Source organism: Hermetia illucens, chromosome 7 (genome assembly GCF_905115235.1).
Source record: "Hermetia illucens chromosome 7, iHerIll2.2.curated.20191125, whole genome shotgun sequence".
Lineage (NCBI taxonomy): Eukaryota > Metazoa > Arthropoda > Insecta > Diptera > Stratiomyidae > Hermetia > Hermetia illucens.
Window position 1 is genome coordinate 3,651,928 of NC_051855.1, and position 20,699 is coordinate 3,672,626.

Here is a 20,699-nt window from a genome sequence, read left to right on the forward strand (position 1 = left end):
GGGGATACAAGCCCATGCGTGCAAAGGATTGCTTAAACCTCACCAAAAGAACCTCCGAATCATAGTGGGAATTCTCACTGGTCATTGTCGGTTGAACTACCACCTAGGGAAGCTAGGGATATCTACGGACACTGCCTGCAGGTTTTGTGAGGGGGAGGACGAAACCTCTATACACGTCCTGGGACAGTGTCCGGTACTTGTGCAAAGTAGGTCGATACATCTGGGAGAACATTTAATACCAGATGCAAAGCTGAAACTTCTGGAAGTGGGGAACATACTAAAGTTCCTAACGGTTACAGACCTGCTTGAGATACTATGATCAACAGGTACACTGTAACCAGTAAAAGGGACACAATAGTTCTTCAAGGACGCGGTGCGACTTTCCCTTAACAGAATAATAATAATGTGAGGAACTCAGTCAATTAGATAAGGCAACTATTCTGCGACACCTTCTAAACATTACGATGACAGCTATCGATGGTTGGCATATTATACTTTGCGGGGTATAGTTCGTCAAAAACACTTATAAGTCCACGCTACCCGACCGCCTGGAATTCCATGGAAAAGTTGGAAGAAGGAGGAGTTGCATGCTGCCGGGTTTTCGAAAGAGAAACCAAGAAGATTTGCTAGCCAAGACTTTGAAAACGTGGTTCTTACAAAAACTACTATTTTGTAGCAGCGTCAGCTTGTCTAAATTAAGTTTCGCGCCCGGTCGTAGGCTTGGTCTTCTATTTTATGAAACAAATTAAAATTAAAAAATTTCACTGCAAGATGTTATTTTTAAAAACCATCAGTCCTCAGACAAAAAAAAAAGAACAAAATTTTAGAAGACGCAAAATAGAAAGGTTAGTGAGCGCAAGGATTTCATGCGTTGGGAAAGCAGAAATATTTGTATATGAAACAAATTTCAGATAATCCTTCTGCGAAACTAAATCGCGAATGTCCCCTTTTTCAGTAAGCCGTTGTTAACATCCTTATTTTTACTTCGATTTATTTCAGAAAACGAAATTCCAGATTAACGAAGCAGTGAACAGTGACTAATATAGCAAACCCTATAGTGGCAATCGTAGATAGAAAAAGGACCCATCATAAACCCTGCCTTAGATAAGAGAAACTGCTAAGGATATCGAATTGATGCACCTCGGCGCGAAACCGGGATGCTTTGCGTTGGTTTCTAAGATAGACCTACACCAATAGTTTTTGTGCCATAGATAGACGATGGTGTACTAGGATATCTAAGCAGGGATATCGAATTAATGGACCTCAACGCACCAGGATACTTGAAGTTCATTTCTAACCCAAGGATGCTCAATAGTTTTCGTATGGCATAACAAACCAAAACCGACGCTGTGATAGAAACATGATAGAATCTAGAGGCGATGCCATAAACCGCGGCACAAAACCGCAATGTTTAAGTTCTTTGTTCAGGGATGCCTAGGCCGAATAACGTCTGTAGATGCAACCCAGATCATAGAATATTCAGGTAAAAAAATATATAAAATTGGTCACAATTATATGGTCTATGGAACTTTCATTTCGGATATAAATTTTGAATCCTGTTGTCGCGTTTTTCCGTAAGCGGCTATCCTTCGTTCCACTAAGATTTCAAAGACAAAGGATGTTACTTCCGAAACCAGACGATCCGTAATCGCATTGCTCAATTCTAATAACTATTCCTTTTCCAAAATAAAGGGGAATATTGAAAATCTTTAAGTTTCTCGTGGTCCGGATGGCTCAGTGTTTAGAGTGCTAGACTCACGTACCAGAAGGTTGCGGTTTAAATCTCTCTGGTGACAGCATGATTGGCATAGTGACTGGATGTTGGGATACTCGACTCAGCTGTGAATGAGTACCTGAAGCCAAATTAGGATAATAATCAAGGCGAGCGCAATGCTGACCACGTTGCTTCCTACAGTGTACGGTAGTATACAGCCACGGTGTTGGATGAAGTGTTCTAACACGCTTCAAGGACTTCATTCAACTAGTTTGTCGTACCAACGATTATTATTATTATCATCAGGATCAAAAAGAAAGCGATAAAATTGGAAGTAGAAAATAGAAGACAGCCTACAAAGGAAATTGCAGAAGACCTGAATAGTGCAGGAGTGGGCATATCCTTCGAAGCATTAAACAAATATTTGTAGGAAAAAAATTAAAATCCCGACGTTTAGCAAAAAGGCCCATCATGTGTCATGCATTTTGAAATAATTGTCCTTTAGAAATGTTGAGGAAGGATCTTGCAAACATTTCATTTTATAAATATTTTCCTGGAGTATCTTTAGTGACGAATGCCGGCAAGCATGAAACTCTGATGGAATCCGTAAATTTGTTCAGAGAATTCCAAGTCTCTGAGTGGCCATCCTCGTACCGCCCTATTTATTTATTACAGAGCTAGGAAGCATGCGAGAGAAAGATCTGTTCGGTACCGCGAGTTCGAATCACGAACATGAATATTTAAAAGGGATAGAATGGTAAACTTCTGAGTGATAAGATATACGGTAGAGTGCCTTGAGGATCCACATAGGGTCGTTACGCTAGAACCTCATGTATGACCACGCTTCAGCTTCCGAGAGTGACTATACTAATTTATTTTTTTCTAATTTGTTATACCGGCAGACCCTGATCAAAACCATTTAAACCTCCAAGGGAGGATTATTGAAATGAATATCGCAGTTATGACTACCTATCCCTGTTTCTAGGATCACTTTTCAGTGCTATATCTACTTCTTCTTTTGAAAAAAAAAACTACATAAACGAAACAATGTAAAAAAATAATGATTCTCGCAATAAATACCTGATCTTTTTCGAATTAAATCCTCCGATTCTGATCACTAATATCAATGACAATAAATAACATAACTTAATTATACAAAAAAAAAAAAAAACACTTTAATTACTGGGCTGTAGCCGTTGCACCTTGTCCAGGCGTTGTATTCAGGATCATCATGTTTTTTATTGTGGCAACTTCAGATTCCAGCCGGGCAAGCTGGGATTTCAGATGAATATTCTCCTCCTCCTTATCATTGACCGGTGACGTTTTCCGTTGAAATCCTGCCACCCAATCCGTACCAATTGAAATACCAGAGTCTCTTTCATCACTCGATCCTTCTCCATCCCATGGTGGTGAACGGGAGCTTGGCTCCTGTTTGATGTGCTGAAGAGCCAGCAGAGCTGTAGCAGCATCCTTATCACCCAAATGAGATTTGTGCCGTAGTTTCAGGGGCAAACTATTGTTTATATCATTAGAGGGTTGGTTATCACATTGTTCATCATCCCCTGAAGCTGTGCCAGATCCTGCACCACTAGACAATTCATAGGGTGATTGAGCACGACGTGATAAGTTCAGGACATTGCCAGCTGCCGTGACCAGGGTGGCATCATATGGATGCAGCTCATTCAGAGGAGTACCGGCTGCGGCTGCCTGAGCTGCAGCAAGAACATTAACAGCACCCGTTGCGGTATAGCAAATGTTGGAGATATTTGTGGCAAGGGCAACTGCCGCCGTGGCTGAAAGTTGGGAAGCAGCGGATACTGGCGCTGGGACGTTGCTAGTAGCTGGTAATGTAGTGATGTTGGCAGTCGTGGTGAATTGTACGTGGGGATGCGATGGATGGTGATGACGATGGTGGTGATGCAACGTCGGGGGGTTTCTGGCATGCTGCTGATGGTAGGATACCTCCGCTTCGCGATAATCCATATGTGGTGGTGAACTGGACTGGCAGGAGCGGAAGTGATGATGGGGCGCCAATGGAGGGGCTTGGGTCTGAAGTTTAGGTTGAGGCTGTAGGGGCTGTTGCGGCTGCTGTTGATGGATAGCGACTTGCGAGTGGTGAAGTCTTGTCGGCGATGGTGGAGAGTCTACCCCTAAAGGTTGATGAATTGTGGATGGAGGTGCTGGACTCGGTGATCCTGGGTAGATTATAGTTGGTGGTACACTGTTTGTTAGCTTAGCGCGTTTTGTAATACTTAGAACTTGTTCGCTGGTAGGTAATGTGGCCATGATTTGATCCACGCTCACAAGATTCTCTGCAGTGATGTTGAATTTGTCTTTGATTGCTTCTAGCTGTGCTTTCAGGACATGATTCTCTTTAGTAAGTTCAACAACGCGTTGCTCTAGTACCATGTCATTGTATCGACGCTTCTCCCGTGATCGCTTTGCTGCTTCGTTATTGCGACGTCTACGATCCCAGTAGCTATCGTCCTTTTTATTTTCAGGGATAAATTCACGTTGTTTTCGCTGTGTAAATAACTCTTTACGTTTCAATTGTGCAGCCAGATCAAATCCAATGTAATTGTCACTTCCTGGTGATTGTGGGCTCATTGCATCTTGAGTTAGCAGCAGATTGCCATGGTCATGGAGAAATGTTTGTCCGTTTTGTCCGTTTGAATTCAACATTCTGCTATTTGATGATTGTGATGAATTTGTATTTATTTGTAATATTGATGAACTTGTGTCTAGACGCATGTCTGAATTATTGGCATTACCATGTGCTGGCATATTGGATGGAGTGTGATTTTGATGTGGTGTCTCTCCGTTAACTGGGGAGCCGCTTTGCTGTCGGGCGACGAATTCCGCCACCATTATTTGTATTTCTTAGAACATCTGTAAAAAAAAAAGAAAACTCTATGAAAAAAGCTTGGGCAGTTTAAAATAATTGGCGATTGGTCATCTTAAATAAGTTTGGTAAATTCTTCGTTCGAGAAAACAACAACATCCAACTCGTTTTTGTTAAATAGTATAACAATTCAACAAGAGCACATTCACACATTCCTGGTAAATATCCTACATGGCATTACTATACACGTGGTTACATCTGCGTACATTTTTTTTGTCATTCGTAAAACGACTTCTGCGTAGGCAGGACATCGACTTCTTTTTTATCTAGGGCGAAGCCAACTCTTCATTAATGGAGCAGAGGTGAGGCAGCATCTGAAGAGTTGCCTCTACTCGGACGAAACCGCAAACAATTCTTTGAACCTAAATACGTTAATGATGACGAACCAACAGAATGCAAAAGCACTAGATTCCAAAGTTTCCACTGAAAGTATTCACTGCCTATTGTAGAGGGAAATTAAAAGTCTGTGGGCTAACAACATTCAAATTTTCAAATCTATTTTGTTATCAAAATACTGACGACGTGACCTTTGGCTACCTAAAATGGTTTTCGGTTAGTTTCTGGGATGTGCGCACCCCCAGAATGTTCGCTTTCTTCAACTTCACGAGAATTCCGCTGATGGAAATTTTGGGCCTAAGTGGATTGAATACTCTTCTACTTCTTGTAGCACTACGGTCTGGTATTCTGGCTAGACTAGCGATAGTAGACCTGAATCTGGTATCGCATTGACACTGACCGTTGTAGGAAGAGGCGCTCTCATTGAAGAGCACTTTAAAAGTGCAGTGCTGTGCACAAGCAAAGGCCTTCAATATGGAGATACCTTTTGAACGTTTCGACTAGAAGGTGTTGTACTTTGAGAAACAGCGACAATTCCACTATAATAACATGCTTCTAGGGTATTCTGGGAAGAGCTGAAGCACGTAACCAAAAACCACTTAAGATGACGGGCAACATTCTGTGACACCATAGTCAAACGAAACGAACTGTGCACGAAAATGAATCTTAGGGATACCGCATCGTGCAATCACTTCCCGAGATTTGATAAGCATACCCTCACCTTGCGCAGCTTTAAAGAGAAAATGACGAATGTGGGTAACGTAAATAATTTATTTCTGGGAATGCCACATGAGTGCAACAGCGTTGTTGCGGCTATAGGAATATTGGCAAGAGAGATAGTAATATTAGCCTTTTTCAAGGAGAATTTAGCAGATATATGGTTGCCATTTACCCCTTCGTGGGGTATAGCATGTCAAACATATCTACACGCCGTCGCTCGTGGTTATCTGAAATGCCATTCAGCTCCACACACGACTTCCCCGAGTCGCTCGCACTCCTCCTCTACTGTTCTGCGCCAAGAGAACCTTGGAGTGATGCATACGTCGGTCATCTTGGGAGAGTGAATTCCATTGCATGGCGTAGCTCGCAATGCAATTATCGCCCTTCCTTAATGTGTGACCTATCCACTGCCGCTCCTGTCTTCCGATCATATTACATACGAGTACCAGTCCTGTACACCGGCCAAGTTCTTCGTTTGAGATAGTATCAAGCCAGCGCACTCCGATAATGTGACGCAGACAGGTATTGACGAAAGTTTGGAGCTTGCGGGTAACAGTAGAGGTCACTTTTCATGTGCTACTCCCATATAGCAACACAGAAAGAACACTACCACAGAACAGTCTCAGCTTGATCCTGGTGTTGAGATAACTACAGTTCGGTCCCACCGTCAGTAGAGACTACGCTTACTAGACATACAAATCGTTCAACATTTTTGAGGGGGGCCCAATGTTCTCAGGCGGGTTACTTAGTAGATCTGCCCTCCGATCAGCGAAATAGCTCTCCCATTGTCGGGTGATAGCTGGGTCATGTTGAACTTAGAGGGTCGATGTTGAACTGTTGAATTTAGAGGGTCGCAGCTCCCCAATCCTGCGAGTGGTGGCGGACGCAACACGCGAAGCCGATGTTAGCGCCTCTCTTGTTACACACATCCAGGAGATAGCTCTTAAATCTACTGCTGATTGCGAAGTGGTCGATCTGGATTGCTCGTATGTCGGTCAGTCGAAACCCAACTGGACCTTATGGCCCGCCCTGTGCTCGAAGGCGGTGGAAGTAGCAGAAATCCAAGAACTCATTACCTTTGCGGTCGCCGGGACCGTGTTTCCCCATCACATCTCCGAGCAAGGTATTGGCAGACCCCACCTTAGGATTCAGGTAACCTATCACGAACGCAATGTCACCTTCAGGAAGCCTCTATTGAACTGCATTTAATTGTTCGTAGAAAGCATCCTTCTCCCCTACATCGGAAGCCTTCGTTCGTGTGTTTCGATCAACAGGCAAAGAGCAAATCGAAGTTGGGTTGAAACCTTCAATTAGGATCCAAACTGCAATCATATTTTCACAAAAAATGCAACTTCTTTCTTCAGTACGAATTTTTCTACATTCGTAGGCATTCACAGTTCTAGCCTTCCTACCAAATTGCGTATCAATAGGTATAACCGTTTCTAAGAAAGAATTAATCGGTCGAATATTAGATTGTACGCAATGGTGGTCTTTGCCCAGAGAGCTATAAAATGTCGAGTTAAACCAATTCCCTAAAAGAAAAGGAATCCTTGTATCTTACAAGGGGACTTATCTTGTACAAGGGATATGCGACTGTTGCTGTTGCACCATATGCTACAGGGTATTCAGACAAAACACAAATTGCCCACAAATAAAAAAACACCTTCGGTTTGTGCTTAAGTGTAAACAGAAGTAGCATCATCAACCCAAAGACCGCAAAGAAGACTCGAACGGTTAAGACTTTTTTTGCAGACAAGGTTGTCGAACCCAATGAAGGGGTCTTGTATGACAATACAAGACAAAAATATTTCGAGTAGATTTCGACTGAAGAATTTGTTCATTCTCCACTTCCACAATCATTGTCGATATTTAGAGCAGTTGCACCTGTCAGTGCAACTGAAGTCAAGGAAGCAATAAAGCGGATGAGATCGGGAAAAGCAGCAGGACCTGGCAACATCGCATCTGAGCTCTGGGGAGCGAACTGTTGGAACACAACACTTTGGCTTAGTGAATTCTTTAATCGGGTTATTCAGGAAGGTAGAACACTATCTGACTGACAAAAAAGTACCACAACTCCATTGTGGAAAAAGAAAGGTAATCCAGCAGAATGTTCAAATGTTCGTTCGATCTGGTTATTTACCATACCATGAAGATTTTTGAGCGCATTCTTGACAACCGTATTCGCGAAATCGCCATGGTTGCTTTACTAGATCGCAACCTTCCCCTTGCGTAGCAGAATAGCGACCTCGATAGAAAACGTTCCTCCTACATTAAAATATGGGATGCATTTTCGGGCACAGTCATCGCCAGATCAAGAAAAGTCACCTGTTGCTGTCTTAAGAATTCATCTAAATTCTTTAAGTGCATGTAAAAATCGTTAATGTGAAACAAAACCTCCTTAAAATCGGTTCAATTTCTACTTGTCTGTCACACGAAATTTACTCCGAAGGGGCTGGAGCTATCGTCACGAAATTTAGTGCAGTAATATAGCTGATACTGGCAGGCGATTATCGTATTGGAATCAACAAAGTTATAGTACAACAAACTAGTACTTTTCATGAGATAATTTTCAATTACTATACACTCGTTACCAATTGGCGACACCCACACTACACCACAAATCATTCCATTACATTACCAACTACTGAAACCGTTATCCTATGTGCGAATTGGCTTGGTGTGTAAGTTTCACGACCGGCTTAATCACTTTTTGCAATTTGTAATGCTTTTATAGGGATTTTATTAGGAGCCATATGGGATTTTATTCAATTGTCAATTGAATTCATAAGAAAACATATAAAGTTTTGTATGAATTCTGCTACCATTAGCAAAGTTAAAGCGCCATATTTGTGTTCTGCCTTTGAATTCAATGAATTCTAAAAACATCAAGAAATATCAGCACCACATTGAAGCCAATAACCTCAAATACACTATACTAAGGGTCCTATATGTACGTCCGAACGTCCCCTTTTTACCTGTGAACTATTAGACAATTTCTTTAAAACGCTCTCATCTGAAAACCATTTACTAAATGTATTAATTACTAACGAGGAGCTACTCCTGTTTCTGAACCGGACAACGCCTAAAGAAGGAGAAGAAAGCAATAATTACCAATTACATATGCACACCACCTAAGATTATCAAATACTCAAACCATTGAGGATTATTTTTGTGTCCACTAGATGGTGGCTGTGGTGGTTTTTCTAAGTTTTTGTAGTTATTTGTATATCAGTGTCAATTAGTCGAGGCAGGTGTGTATACGCTAACGGAGTTTCAGGTAGTGCCCAAATCAAGTAGATGTACATATGTAGAGCACTAACGGATGGGCTATATTTATGACTTTAATCTGTACGTGTGTATATTTTGCAGTTTGAAAATATATGAAGGATTATTTTGAATTTTTAGGTAGGTTGAATTTTAACGTACATAGAAAGTTTCTTACATAAGATGAGCACAAAATCTTTATACTCGAAGCGTGGAGATTCCAGTAGTCCAACTTGTTTGTATCGATTGAAGGTGAACTTGTTCACATTTGCTAATAATGTTGAACCCCTGGTGTGAAGCGGATGTAATTCGATAGGATACTTTGCAGAGCAAATTATTTGGCGGTTGAAAAGTGGTAAATTATTATGCCAGGAATACTTGCTGGAGACAAGCCGATTCGTTGTTCGAATGCCAGGGTGCAAGACCGTGCACCGAGCGAAACATTTCTGTACAAAAAGCGCCCACCGAAATATATGACCTAGGTCAGAGATCTCAAAATAGATAAAGGAATATGAGCCGAAGATAGAGAGCTCCTAGAACTTGTCTTTGGAGAAGAACTTCTGGGCTAAAACGATTGCCGAAAAATCGACTGTGGCTGGGATGTTGATCTCGGAGATCCAGGACAAAGCGCCAGCGACGAATTTGTCTTTACCGGACACATGTTGAATGTCCGATATAAACCGGCTGATTAGCACTAAGTCCTGAAGTTGGCGCTTTATCGGGCTTCTGCTGCAAGACAAATGTCAGCGGCTTATGGCTCGTGAACAAGGTTAAGGCCTTCAAGAAAATATTGGAAGTGCCTAATACTCAAATACGTGGCTAATAATTTACGATCATAGGCGCTGAAATTCCGTAGAGGAGGATTAAACTGTTTTGAGAAGAAACCGAACCCAACCCAATCCTTTCCTGAAGTGCAGCGCCTACTGCTGTGTCTGAGGCATCGAGGAACACGACTAGAAGTGCATCTTTTTGAGGAAATGCCAAAAGAGTAGCGTTTAACAGCTGTTTCAGTTATCTGTGCGAAATTCGAAGGTGTGCAAATTGTTGTCTTTGGAATACCTTTGGGAGCTGCAGGAATTTGATAGTAGGCCTTGGCGAGATCCAAGGTCGAGAAAACACGACAGTTTGCCAAATAATGCGCAGTCTTAGATGAGTGGAATGGGGTACCGGCCTGGGATCATCTGAGCATTCAGGTGTCTATAATCTCCACAAGGTCGCCATAGGCTATTGGGTTTGGGAATCGAGTGGAGATGACCAACTACTGTTGGAAGGTCTGCATATACCCTGCTTAAATAGTTCAAATGCTTTCCGCGCAACAATGAGCTTCTGGGATGGTAGAGGACGCACCTTCGAGAAGTTTGGGGAACCAGTAGTGTTGATGCTGATGCTGGACATCATGCTTAATTGGTTGAGAGAGACTACATTCGGTAGTAATATAGCGATATTTTTGGAGGAACGCGCGAATGCTTGGATCGGCAACGTCCCCAAAAATTTTAGAAAGAGAGCCAGGTGCCAAATTATTGTGGTCAACATTGGGCTCGCCCCAGATTATTATCCTGATTTTGACTCAGCTGAATCGACTGGTATCCGACGTCGACGTGCTCACTCAGCTATCGGGACACATTTCAATTAAATGCAGATCCATTACAGTTCCATTTTCGCTAATCGAATAAGGAATAAGTGGTAAAGTTTGACGGCGGACACATGTTCAAACGCTATATCGATCAGCATGACAACGAGTAGCCAACCTAGACCTACTTCTTAATCTCGTATATTTCTTTGGATGTTTACTTTTCTTTGGACTTCACATTGCTATAGACATATGATTTGCCCAACGTTAAGCGGGGTCATACTGAAGCTGATTTGGGACGACGCCATGGTTGAGCGTCCTCCTGGCGATCTACTTGCCCGCGTTTGAAATCCCAGTTGTTGTGGATGTTAAAAGAAAAAACTAAAAAAAATGTTGTGGCGATTCTTCCCTATCTATACCGACTCCTGGTCTCACGCACTAACCGCTGAACTATAGTAGTAATAGAGGGACTGGATTCCCTGGGTCTACATATTCGGAACATATATCGTGTATGCCTATCACACGCTTATATTTCAAAACCAAGGAAACCCCACCTACACGGACGCAAAAAGCTTCCGACCGATCAGTCTAACGTCCTTTCAACTAAAAGGACTAGAAAGACTAGTAGATCGGTTGATAAGGCATACGCACATTCCTAAGTGGCCACTTCACCATAGGCAACACACCTACCAGAAAGGCAAATCCACGGAGACAGCATTCCATGAACTCACGGCAAAAATTGACAAGGCGATGTCTGAAAAAGAAAACGTCTTAGGCACATTCATGGGCATCGAAGATACCTTCAATTATGCTGGACCTCTGTTAGTCAGTTGGATCCTTCACATGCTAGAGTGGAGCAAAATCCACATATCGGTCGGCCGGAAGTCTATTGATGCAGGATGTCTTAGGGGCTGTCCATCTCTTTCCGCTGTTATAGTTCCTGGTAGTGGGTACCCTGTTATTGCTCCTGGAGGACAAAAAAGTCTTCGCGGAAACATTTGCGTATAATCTAGCCGTAATAATTAAGGGAAAGTTTGCGAACACAATATGTGACCGCTTGAATGCAACTCTGCATGAAATCCATAGTTAGTGCCTCCGCAATGGACTCACGGTGGACGCTAGGAAGACTAGACTAGTTATGTTCACTAGGAACATCAGGTGGGTCAGCTATACGCTACCCACTTTAGCAGGGGCGGAGATCGAGCTGGCACAAACAGTCAAGTATTTAGGAGTACAATTCGACTCCAAGTTAACGTGGAAGCACCATATCCAGGAACAATATCCTGCAGATTATTCTGGTGCTATAGGACTGCGATAGGTAAGATCTGGGGACTTTCACTAAAAAAGACACAATAGTAAAACCCATTTTGATGTATGCATGTATCATCTGGTGCCTGAGACTGAACTTTGCTAAAAGCAGGAATCTGCTAAGGCAGATTCAGAACGCTCAGTTGCGTAAGTATTACTGGAGCAATGAGTACTACGCCGAGTACAGCACTTGAAGCTATCCTAAATCTACCCTCCATTCACTTGGGAGGTGAAACGGAAAGCAGCCAACGACGGATATAGAGTCGATACCATTGGAGCGTGGAAAGCTGACCAATCATGCGGTTATGCATCTGTCCGAAAATTCCTTGACAAACATCCGGCAGCTATGATGCCGGCCGATAAATATGGTTTCCAGAATCGTCTTTGAAAAGACATACACTGTCGTAATCACCGAAAGAAAAGAATGGTCGGTAAATGACCATGAGTCTTTTCAGATTACAGGCCTAATAATCTTCACCGACGGGTCAGTTATGGAAGGCGGATCGGGCGCAGAGGTGTTTTCGTAGAATCGGATTATGGAAGTGGCCCGATCCCTCGGAAAAATGATGATCATATTCCAGGCGGAGATATATGCCATTTTATTGACAGCAGAAGAATGTCTGCAACAAAAATGGAGCGGTCGCAGCATTCTCACCACTAGACAACAACGACATATCAAGCCAGTTGGTGTGGAGTTGTTATCAGGTACTGCTGTAACTTGGTCGACTGAATGAAACATTTCTGATGTGGATGCCGAAGCACTCGAACATCGCTGGTAATGAGAAGGCTGACGGACTGGCTCGCCGAGGTTCTGGATCCACAATGGTGGGGCCAAAACTGGCTTTTGGAATCCGGCTATCCACTGTCAAGTCTACTCTGAAGGGTGAAATAGCAAGGATTCACACAGCCAAGTGGAGAAATTCGAACTCTTGTCGGCAGGCCAAAAACCTTGTTAAAGAACCTGGGGTCGCCAGAGCGGTATTTTTATTGTCCCTTAAGAGGTGGGACATGAAGACCCTAGTAGGGCTTTTAACGGGACACTCCTTAAACTACCATATGGAAAAGATTGGGGTTGTGGTTTCGGCTATGCGCAACCAATGTGAGGAGGAGGAAGAGACGGCCCTGCACTTTATATGCAGCTATCCGGCCTCCTCAGATCTCAGACAAAGACGTAAGTGGTAAGGATTTCTTCAATGAGGTATTTGCACGCTCTCTGCTTCTGGAGAATGTTTTCAGAAACGCTGAAGCCTGCAAACGTCGTAGGCGGGGAGCCATTGAATAGGCGATTTACGGGGATAGTACAATGGGCCTAACAATGGCCTAAGTGGTCGAAGTAAACTAAACTAACTAACAGATGTTTTCGCCCTTGTGTTACTTTTGCTTCTCTAGGTCTACCATTCGGATAGTATCAAGTGTGGTGAAGATGAAATTGAAGTCTCATTGAAAATCAAATGAAGAAAAAACTACTAACAAGAGACTCTGTTGACGCCGTATGCTACAAAAAGAAGTGAACAGGAGAAACGGTAACGTGGTCCCAAAACAAAGCATTAAAATTCACAAAGAACCGAGTGGGAGTGACACAGATCGACAAGACGTGCCAATTCGGCATCAGGTTATAAGAACTACACGCAAAAGAGATTTTGGAAGAATCAAAGGATCATTAGGATCAAGCTGAACTAACGCACGTCTTTTTTTAAAGTTTTGTGTAAACACAAAACCTTATTAAAATCGGTTTACTGTCTGTCTGTCTGTCCGTCTGTCTGTCTGTCTGTCTGTCTATCCGTCACACGCATTTTTCTCGGAGACGGTTATAGCAATTGACACCAAATTTGGTAGAAAGGTGGGAATTGTGAACGCTCACGCATATAGTGAGCTACATCCTTTTACGACGAATTTAAGGGGGGGGGTCCCCATATATGCAAAAGAGGGGTGTAAATTTTTTTTTCATCAAATATAGTCATGTGTGGTATCAAATTAAAGGTCTCGATTAGTACTTTCCGATGCCGGTCTTAGTTTTGAGTTTTGCTGAAAAGATGAGGAGTGCGGGGGGTTGAAAGTGGTCATTTTTTAACGAACCCATTCTCAGAAACTGCCCAACCGAAAAATCTGAAAGGGGGGCTGCCACTATATGGTGCCTAGGCTCCGAAATACCCTCCATACCGATACCTGTTCAAATAAAGTTAATAATAGTACATTACTATAATTTTTATTAATTGACAGGAAAACCCCCCTCAAGTTCACCCTAGAATCACAAAATTTTGCAGCAATGTAGGCTACGGTATAGGTCATGATCCTGCCAAATTTGGTGAAAATCGCACTATTACTAACAAAGTTATACTAGGTCAAATCTGTCGCTCCTCTGCAAATTCAAGACTATGAATGTTAATATCACTTAAAAGTGGCTATTTTCACGTAATATATGCATATTTTAGGTGCTACATGCTAATGGGACAAATGCACACTCAAATCTCTTTAGAAAAGAAATACACAAAACCTTTCATACCTGAAGCGTCCAGCTTCCGGTTTCCCGACTTGTTTAACAGTCAAGGCAGAGTAAGGTTTGCTAAACTGTAAGGACTAGCATGAAAAATAACTCCCGGAGGCTTCAATATATGAGAACCAAACGGAAAGATCTTTAGATTCGTTCTCGTTCTGCAGAACCCATACATCAAAAAACGCCACTCATCGCATGAGTAATTGAGTTGCCAAACACTCATTTAATTTGAATGCCCTTCCTCGGCCCATTTAATAATAATAATGATAATTTGATCAGATTTGAAAACCATCAACAAACTGATGAGCTCAGTAATATACTGTTTGCAACTCCCGAAGACCCAACAGGAACATTTTCTTTGAAAACAGTGCCAAGGGCGAAATCTCACTATCAAAAACTTTTATCTCCTAGAACCAACCGGAACATTTAAATCTAAATTTATTTTCTGCATGTCTTTAAACTATTTCCCTCAGCACTTGAACGTCTCCGTACCTATTTTTCTGGAATAAATTTAATATGAACGTGCGCCGTATCTAGGGGATCACATTCCAACAACGGATAGACGAATGTGAAGAACAATATTTAGATGAAAAGGTTGCTAATTGACATTCAGCACTTTCGCTCACGTGCAAGGCAATTTTCCGCAAGACTTTCCACGTTTGAGTTTTAGTTTAACTGAATTTAGTATAAGCACGTCATACTGATGCCATGCGAAGCACGTTGACAGGCCATATGACTCTAGACTTGTTCTCGAATGCTTTTATTATTAGATTTCATTACTTGACTTCTCATTCACGAGCCACGAACGAAATAGCAAGCAACAGAGCCGACCCGAGCGATAGTGACTATCTGAATCTAGGCAGGGATTATTAAAACATAACAAAGGTTGCCTAACTAGCCCCTAGCCTTCGCCTAGTGAGTCCCCTATCTAGCCGTGTGCGGTGTGCGTCCTTCCCTGCCCAATCCATTCAACTGTTTGCAATATTAGATAACTGACGTGGTAGCTAATAATAAGAAGTACATGGCGGACGCGGGTAAATACTGTGCACAGTACATGGAAAATAAACACATCTAATCGGCTAACTTGAACTAAATAGAAAACACGTTCGCTCACGTGATAAGAAATGTGAGTTGAACTCTACTGCAATGACGACGACCGTCATTATGATTGTTGGGAATGATTATGTCATATCACACATTGCATAGAAGCCCGCTTAGTTCGCACATGTTCATAGGTTTATTGATTCCCGGGCCAACGGATGGGGAGGCCTTATGTAATATGAATTGAAGGTAGAATCATGTGTGTTACATTTTTTTGGCGAAATCGTGGTCGAGAGGAAGCAGAATAGAACAGGTGATTTGAGAGAATTTTCAATTGGATCACCGTCATTTTGGGGAAAGGACTTTATACCAGGTTCGAAATTCAAAACCTGCAAAGCCAGTTCGACTCATACAGGGGCAAATCATCAGACGCTGCCCTAAATTTGCTTTAAAAACAGAGTGACCGCAAGTCTCATTCACGTGTTGATGTGGTCCAATTTCAACGTGGAATGGAATAGCATGCAGTGATCGCAGAGGATAACAGACTGCATATAATACATTGTAAATTGAGCTCGCAAAATGTCTCAGCAAAAGTGAAGAAAACCAATTCAAATTCATACATTCTTGGAAAATAGATTTTTTTCTATTTTAACAAAGCAGAGGGTAAAAGGGTAAGTTTCTAACGATTTTGGGGGGCTCCTCATACGTGCAAAAGGAGCACAATTTGTTCTCTAAATATGGAAAAGTGAGGTGTCAAATAAAAGAACTAAACTAGTTCTTGAAGAACTACTAGGATAAGGTTCAATAATGGGGGAACCGTAGGGGGTCTCTTCCTTCCAGCTTATTCATTCCGAAATACCGGAAGCTGGGCGCGTCAGGAGTAAAGGTTTTGTGTCCTTATGTGACGAACTTTCTATGCACGTTTTTCAAATCGTACAATAGCTAAAAATTCAAAATATTTCTTCATATAACACATCGTTCAATAAGTCCCGGGACTAGCGTAGAAATGGCCCTAATAATGCCATTTATATACCAAGGTTCAGAAGTACCAACCTTCAGATAAGATATGTCAAAATTTGATGTAATTCGAAACATAACCAAGAAAGCTATAGTGGTTAAACTGACGCTACCTTTGCAATCGTGAAAAAATGGACCAAAACGAGCTTCGTGTGTTGATAAAACATTGTTGTCTAATGGGGAAAAAACACTGTTCAAGCTCAGCAATGGCTTGAAAAACGTTATCCGGACTCTACTCCGTCGAAAACAAACATTTGTCGGTGGTTTTCGACGTGAAACGCGGTCGTGCTGATACAAATGATGCGGAACGTTCGGGTCGGCCAAATGAGGCAGTAACTCCCGAAAACACCAAGCAAGTATTGAAAATCGTGATGGGTGACCGCAAAATGAAAGTGCGCGAGATAGCTAAGATGGTGAACATATCAACTGGTAGTGCATTTACTATTTTGCACCAAAAATTGGCTATGAAAAAGGTTTTTTCCAAATGGCTGCCGCGTTTGCTCACAATGGAACAAAAGCAACAACGTATCAATGATTCGGAGAGCTGTTTGGCACTGTTTACTCGCAATAAACAGGATTTTTTGCGTCGATATGTGACAGTGGATGAAACATGGATTCACCATTTCACTCCGGAGTCAAGTCGGCAGTCACCTGAATGGCGTACGACCGGTAAAAGCCGCCCGAAGCGTCCAAAAACACAACAGTAGGCCGGCAAAGTGATGGCGTCCGTATTCTGGGATGCGAATGGTATAATTTTCATTGACTACCTCGAAAAAGGAAAAACCATCAATAGCGACTACCACATGGTGTTATTGGATCGTTTGAAAGCCGAAATAGCGAAAAAAACGCCCACACATGAAGAAGATGAAAGTCATCTTTCACCAAGCCAACGCACCGTGCCACAAGTCAATCAAAACGATGACCAAATTCAACGAATTAGGCTTCCAACTGCTTCCTCATCCTCCGTACTCGCCGGATCTGGCCCCCAGCGACTGCTGGCTCTTTGCGGATCTCAGAAAGATGCTCCAGGGAAAAAGATTTGGCTCAAATGAGGAGGTGATCGCTGCTACTGAGGCTCATTTTGAGTCAAAAGACAAATCGTTCTACAAACATGGCATTGAAAAGTTAGAGAAGCGTTGGAATGATTGTATAACCCTTGAAGGAAATTATATTGATGAATAATAAAGAATTTTGCCGATAAAATGTTGTTTTCATAGTTAGTCCCGGGATTTATTGAACGATGTGTTATTTCCACAATTCAAGATATATTTACATATTAAAGGCAGATATTGTGCTAATCTTGAGCATACATTTTGAGCCCCCACTCCCTTATATTTCAACCAATGTCAGAAATAAGATCAGTTTCGCAAAGTACTAATTGCACCCTTTCATTTGATACCCCATATGATCATATTCTGTGAAAAAAAAATTTTACACCCCTCTTTCGCACGATAGGGGGGCCTACTCAACACAAAGTAGCTTCACTTGATCTATGTAAAGAGATACACAGACCACAGGGTCTAAACATGGTATAAAGGTCCTCTTAAGATCATCCCAGAAGTACAAAATTGAACGCGAATATCAGCCATAATATTGTGAAGCTAGAATAATTCTCCTTTAAGTGCTTGGATATAGTACGTGTAAGTGCTTAGATATAGTAGTAACGGATATGATTCCCAGAACTAGGCCTGTAGCCTGTAGGAAGCCTGTAAGCCGAAAAAAGGAGCAAACCGTCAAAATGGACAGCGGGAGCGATGAATCAAAAAATTTCTGGAAGAATAAAAATCAGGGTACCTCGTAGAGAGAACTATCTATACAGGGAGTACCGTTCACGATGGTAAACATTTTAATGATGGTTGACACCATTTATTCCAGGAAAATTGTTCCAGGGATTGGCCCCTTTATCTTTTACCCTTACAGAGTTACAGCGTCTTTCGTAAATATTGTCAAAAAGCTTGGCCTGCAAAACAAAATCACAATTTTCCGCTGCCCCAATCATTTAATCCCAGATTTGATACCATCATCAGAAACTAAATTAAATTTCATATAAATGGATAATTTTCCAATTGCAAACGTCACCATCACTCTGAAGGCCAATCATCCAAATTTCAAAGCGCAATATTGTGACGGTACCTTAAACTTACAATCCTGCAAAGTGGACAAAAGTTGCCCCATCATGTTAGCTTTCGAATGATATGTAAAAATGATGGTCTTAATTATAGAGCATTTACGGATATTACGCCTTAACTGGATGAAAACATGTCTTGCAATGGAGCAAACCAAACGTCTTTTTAAGGTTTTATGTGAAACAAAACCTTACTAAAATCGATTTAATGTTTGTCTGTCTGTCACACCCGATTTACTTGGAAACGACCGAACCAGTTGTCAGGAAATTTGGTGAGAAGGTGTGGTCTGCGAATCCTGTAACATATAGCAAATGGCGCCATTTTGTGTTGGGTTTAAGGGGGCTCCCCATTTATGGGAAAGGGGTATGACAAACTTTTTTACAGAATATGACCATGTGGAGTATCAAATGCAAGGACTCGATTAGTACTTTCCGAAACTGATCTTATTTCTGACATGAAGGGATACATAGGAGAGTGAGGGTTCAAAACATGAGTGAAACAGGTTTCGTTCTCATAACCTATTCAAGCAAAAAATCTTAAAAAAATTACAATGAGGTAAGAAACCGTAAAGCCGTCATCGCTTGACATTTTTGAAAAGTTTGGGTGCAAGCCCCAAGCGAGGGGTCCGTGGACCAGGAAAGAGAGAGTAAGTTGCTCCCCATTTGATCCGGTCCGGCATCAAGTTGATGCGGACTTAGGACCCTATCATTCTCAAAAAATATTTTCAGCTCTGGCCAAGCTCTGGTCAATAAGGCGGATTTGCGCACAATATAATTCGTACTCATGTCGTGTTCTGCGAATTATATAAAGGAGCACTCAACATCTGCGAGCCGCTACGGTCACGCTGCTCCCAGGGCAGAGGCGAGGCAGCGTCTAACGATTTGCCTCTGCCCTGGTAAGAAACCGTAAAGCCGTCATCGCTTGACATTTTTGAAAGTATGCGTTTTCTTCAAGTTGTAGTAAAATCGTGTCATTGACAGTATGGACAGAAAAGCTGATATTCCAGCAGCCAAAAAAATAAGCCCCCATTCGTGAGAAACGGCATAATTACCGGGAAATTGCCAGATTAGAAAGGGTAATTGTGAGTTTCTACATATGCTAAAAATATCCATGGAGCAAAGGGCAACCAACCCGGTCTACAATCGAACTGTAAGGGCAAACGCAAAATCGCATAGAGGATAGACCGGATTGTGGTTGGAAAATTGTTGGAGAATCGCAAAGAAACTTTTAAGAAAGTCCAAACAAATTTGGAGGCGGGGGGTCTTTTTGTTCAAGCGTCGATGTGCGGAAACTGGTCTAAAATCATATCATCAAACAAAAAAGGCTATAATTCATAAGAGACAATGAAAAAGATCCGTTTGAATTTTGCAAAGCAGTACCAGATATTCACTGCAGCTGACTGGAAAAAGGAAGGACTTGAATTAAAATTGATTTCAAAGTATTTGCTATTGCAAAAAGAAGCTGTGACTAATTTTGGTTTTTTAGCTCTGGTTTAGTAATAAATCCACTTTGAAAGCATTGACAGACCAGTTTGTATCCGTTCGATGATGATCAGGAGAAAAGTATCATTCTTCCTGCGTTCAAATGACCGTTAAACACTTTCATTTAGTGATGGTTTAGGGAAGAGTAGTGAACGAAAGTCCTGAGCCCTTGCATTTTGTGGAAGGTAACGAAAAGCAGCAAAATTTAAAAGTCTTAAACGATGATCTTTTGTCAATGTCAATGTAAACAAATGCAGATTTTACAATCTTTATACAAGACAGTGCACCTTGCCATACCACGAAATCTGTCAAGGGAGCTTTGACTAGTCGAAACATCGCCGCTCTTCCTTGGCCATCAAAGTCTCCTGATATCAAGCCAGGTGAAAATGATTGGGGTGTTTCTAAACTAAAGGTTTATAAGAGCACCTCCACGCATGTGGTGAACTGCATTACTGCACGGTGAACTTGAGGGGGCGTCGCCATATACCAAAATTTATTTTCACTGAATATAGTCATGTGAGGTATCAAATGAAAGATCTCAAGCAGATATTACTTTCGACATTAGTTGCATAGGGGAGGAGTGCCGGGTCTGAAAGGAGACAAGTACTTCAAGGACACATTCCGGGAAACTACCCAATCGCAGCAAAGCTTCGGGACCGGAAGATAATTCGTGGAGCAGAAAGCAGAAACAATATTCATCACAACAAGGAACTGTTATTAAAATTA

General features: G+C 41.9%; 1 protein-coding gene across 3 annotated transcripts in view; it reads right to left on the reverse strand.

Moving 5' to 3' along the window:
* Positions 1-284: 284 nt before the first annotated feature.
* LOC119660828 (transcription factor SPT20 homolog) overlaps positions 285-20,699 on the reverse strand; it is a 131,334-nt gene continuing 110,919 nt past the window's right edge. For all 3 annotated transcript variants that reach the window (XM_038069690.1, XM_038069689.1, XM_038069688.1), the window contains exon 2: positions 285-4,603. In XM_038069690.1, coding sequence (XP_037925618.1) covers positions 2,894-4,582 — 1,689 coding nt within the window. In that variant the 5' untranslated portion in view covers positions 4,583-4,603 and the 3' untranslated portion in view covers positions 285-2,893. The remainder of the gene's footprint in view (positions 4,604-20,699) is intronic.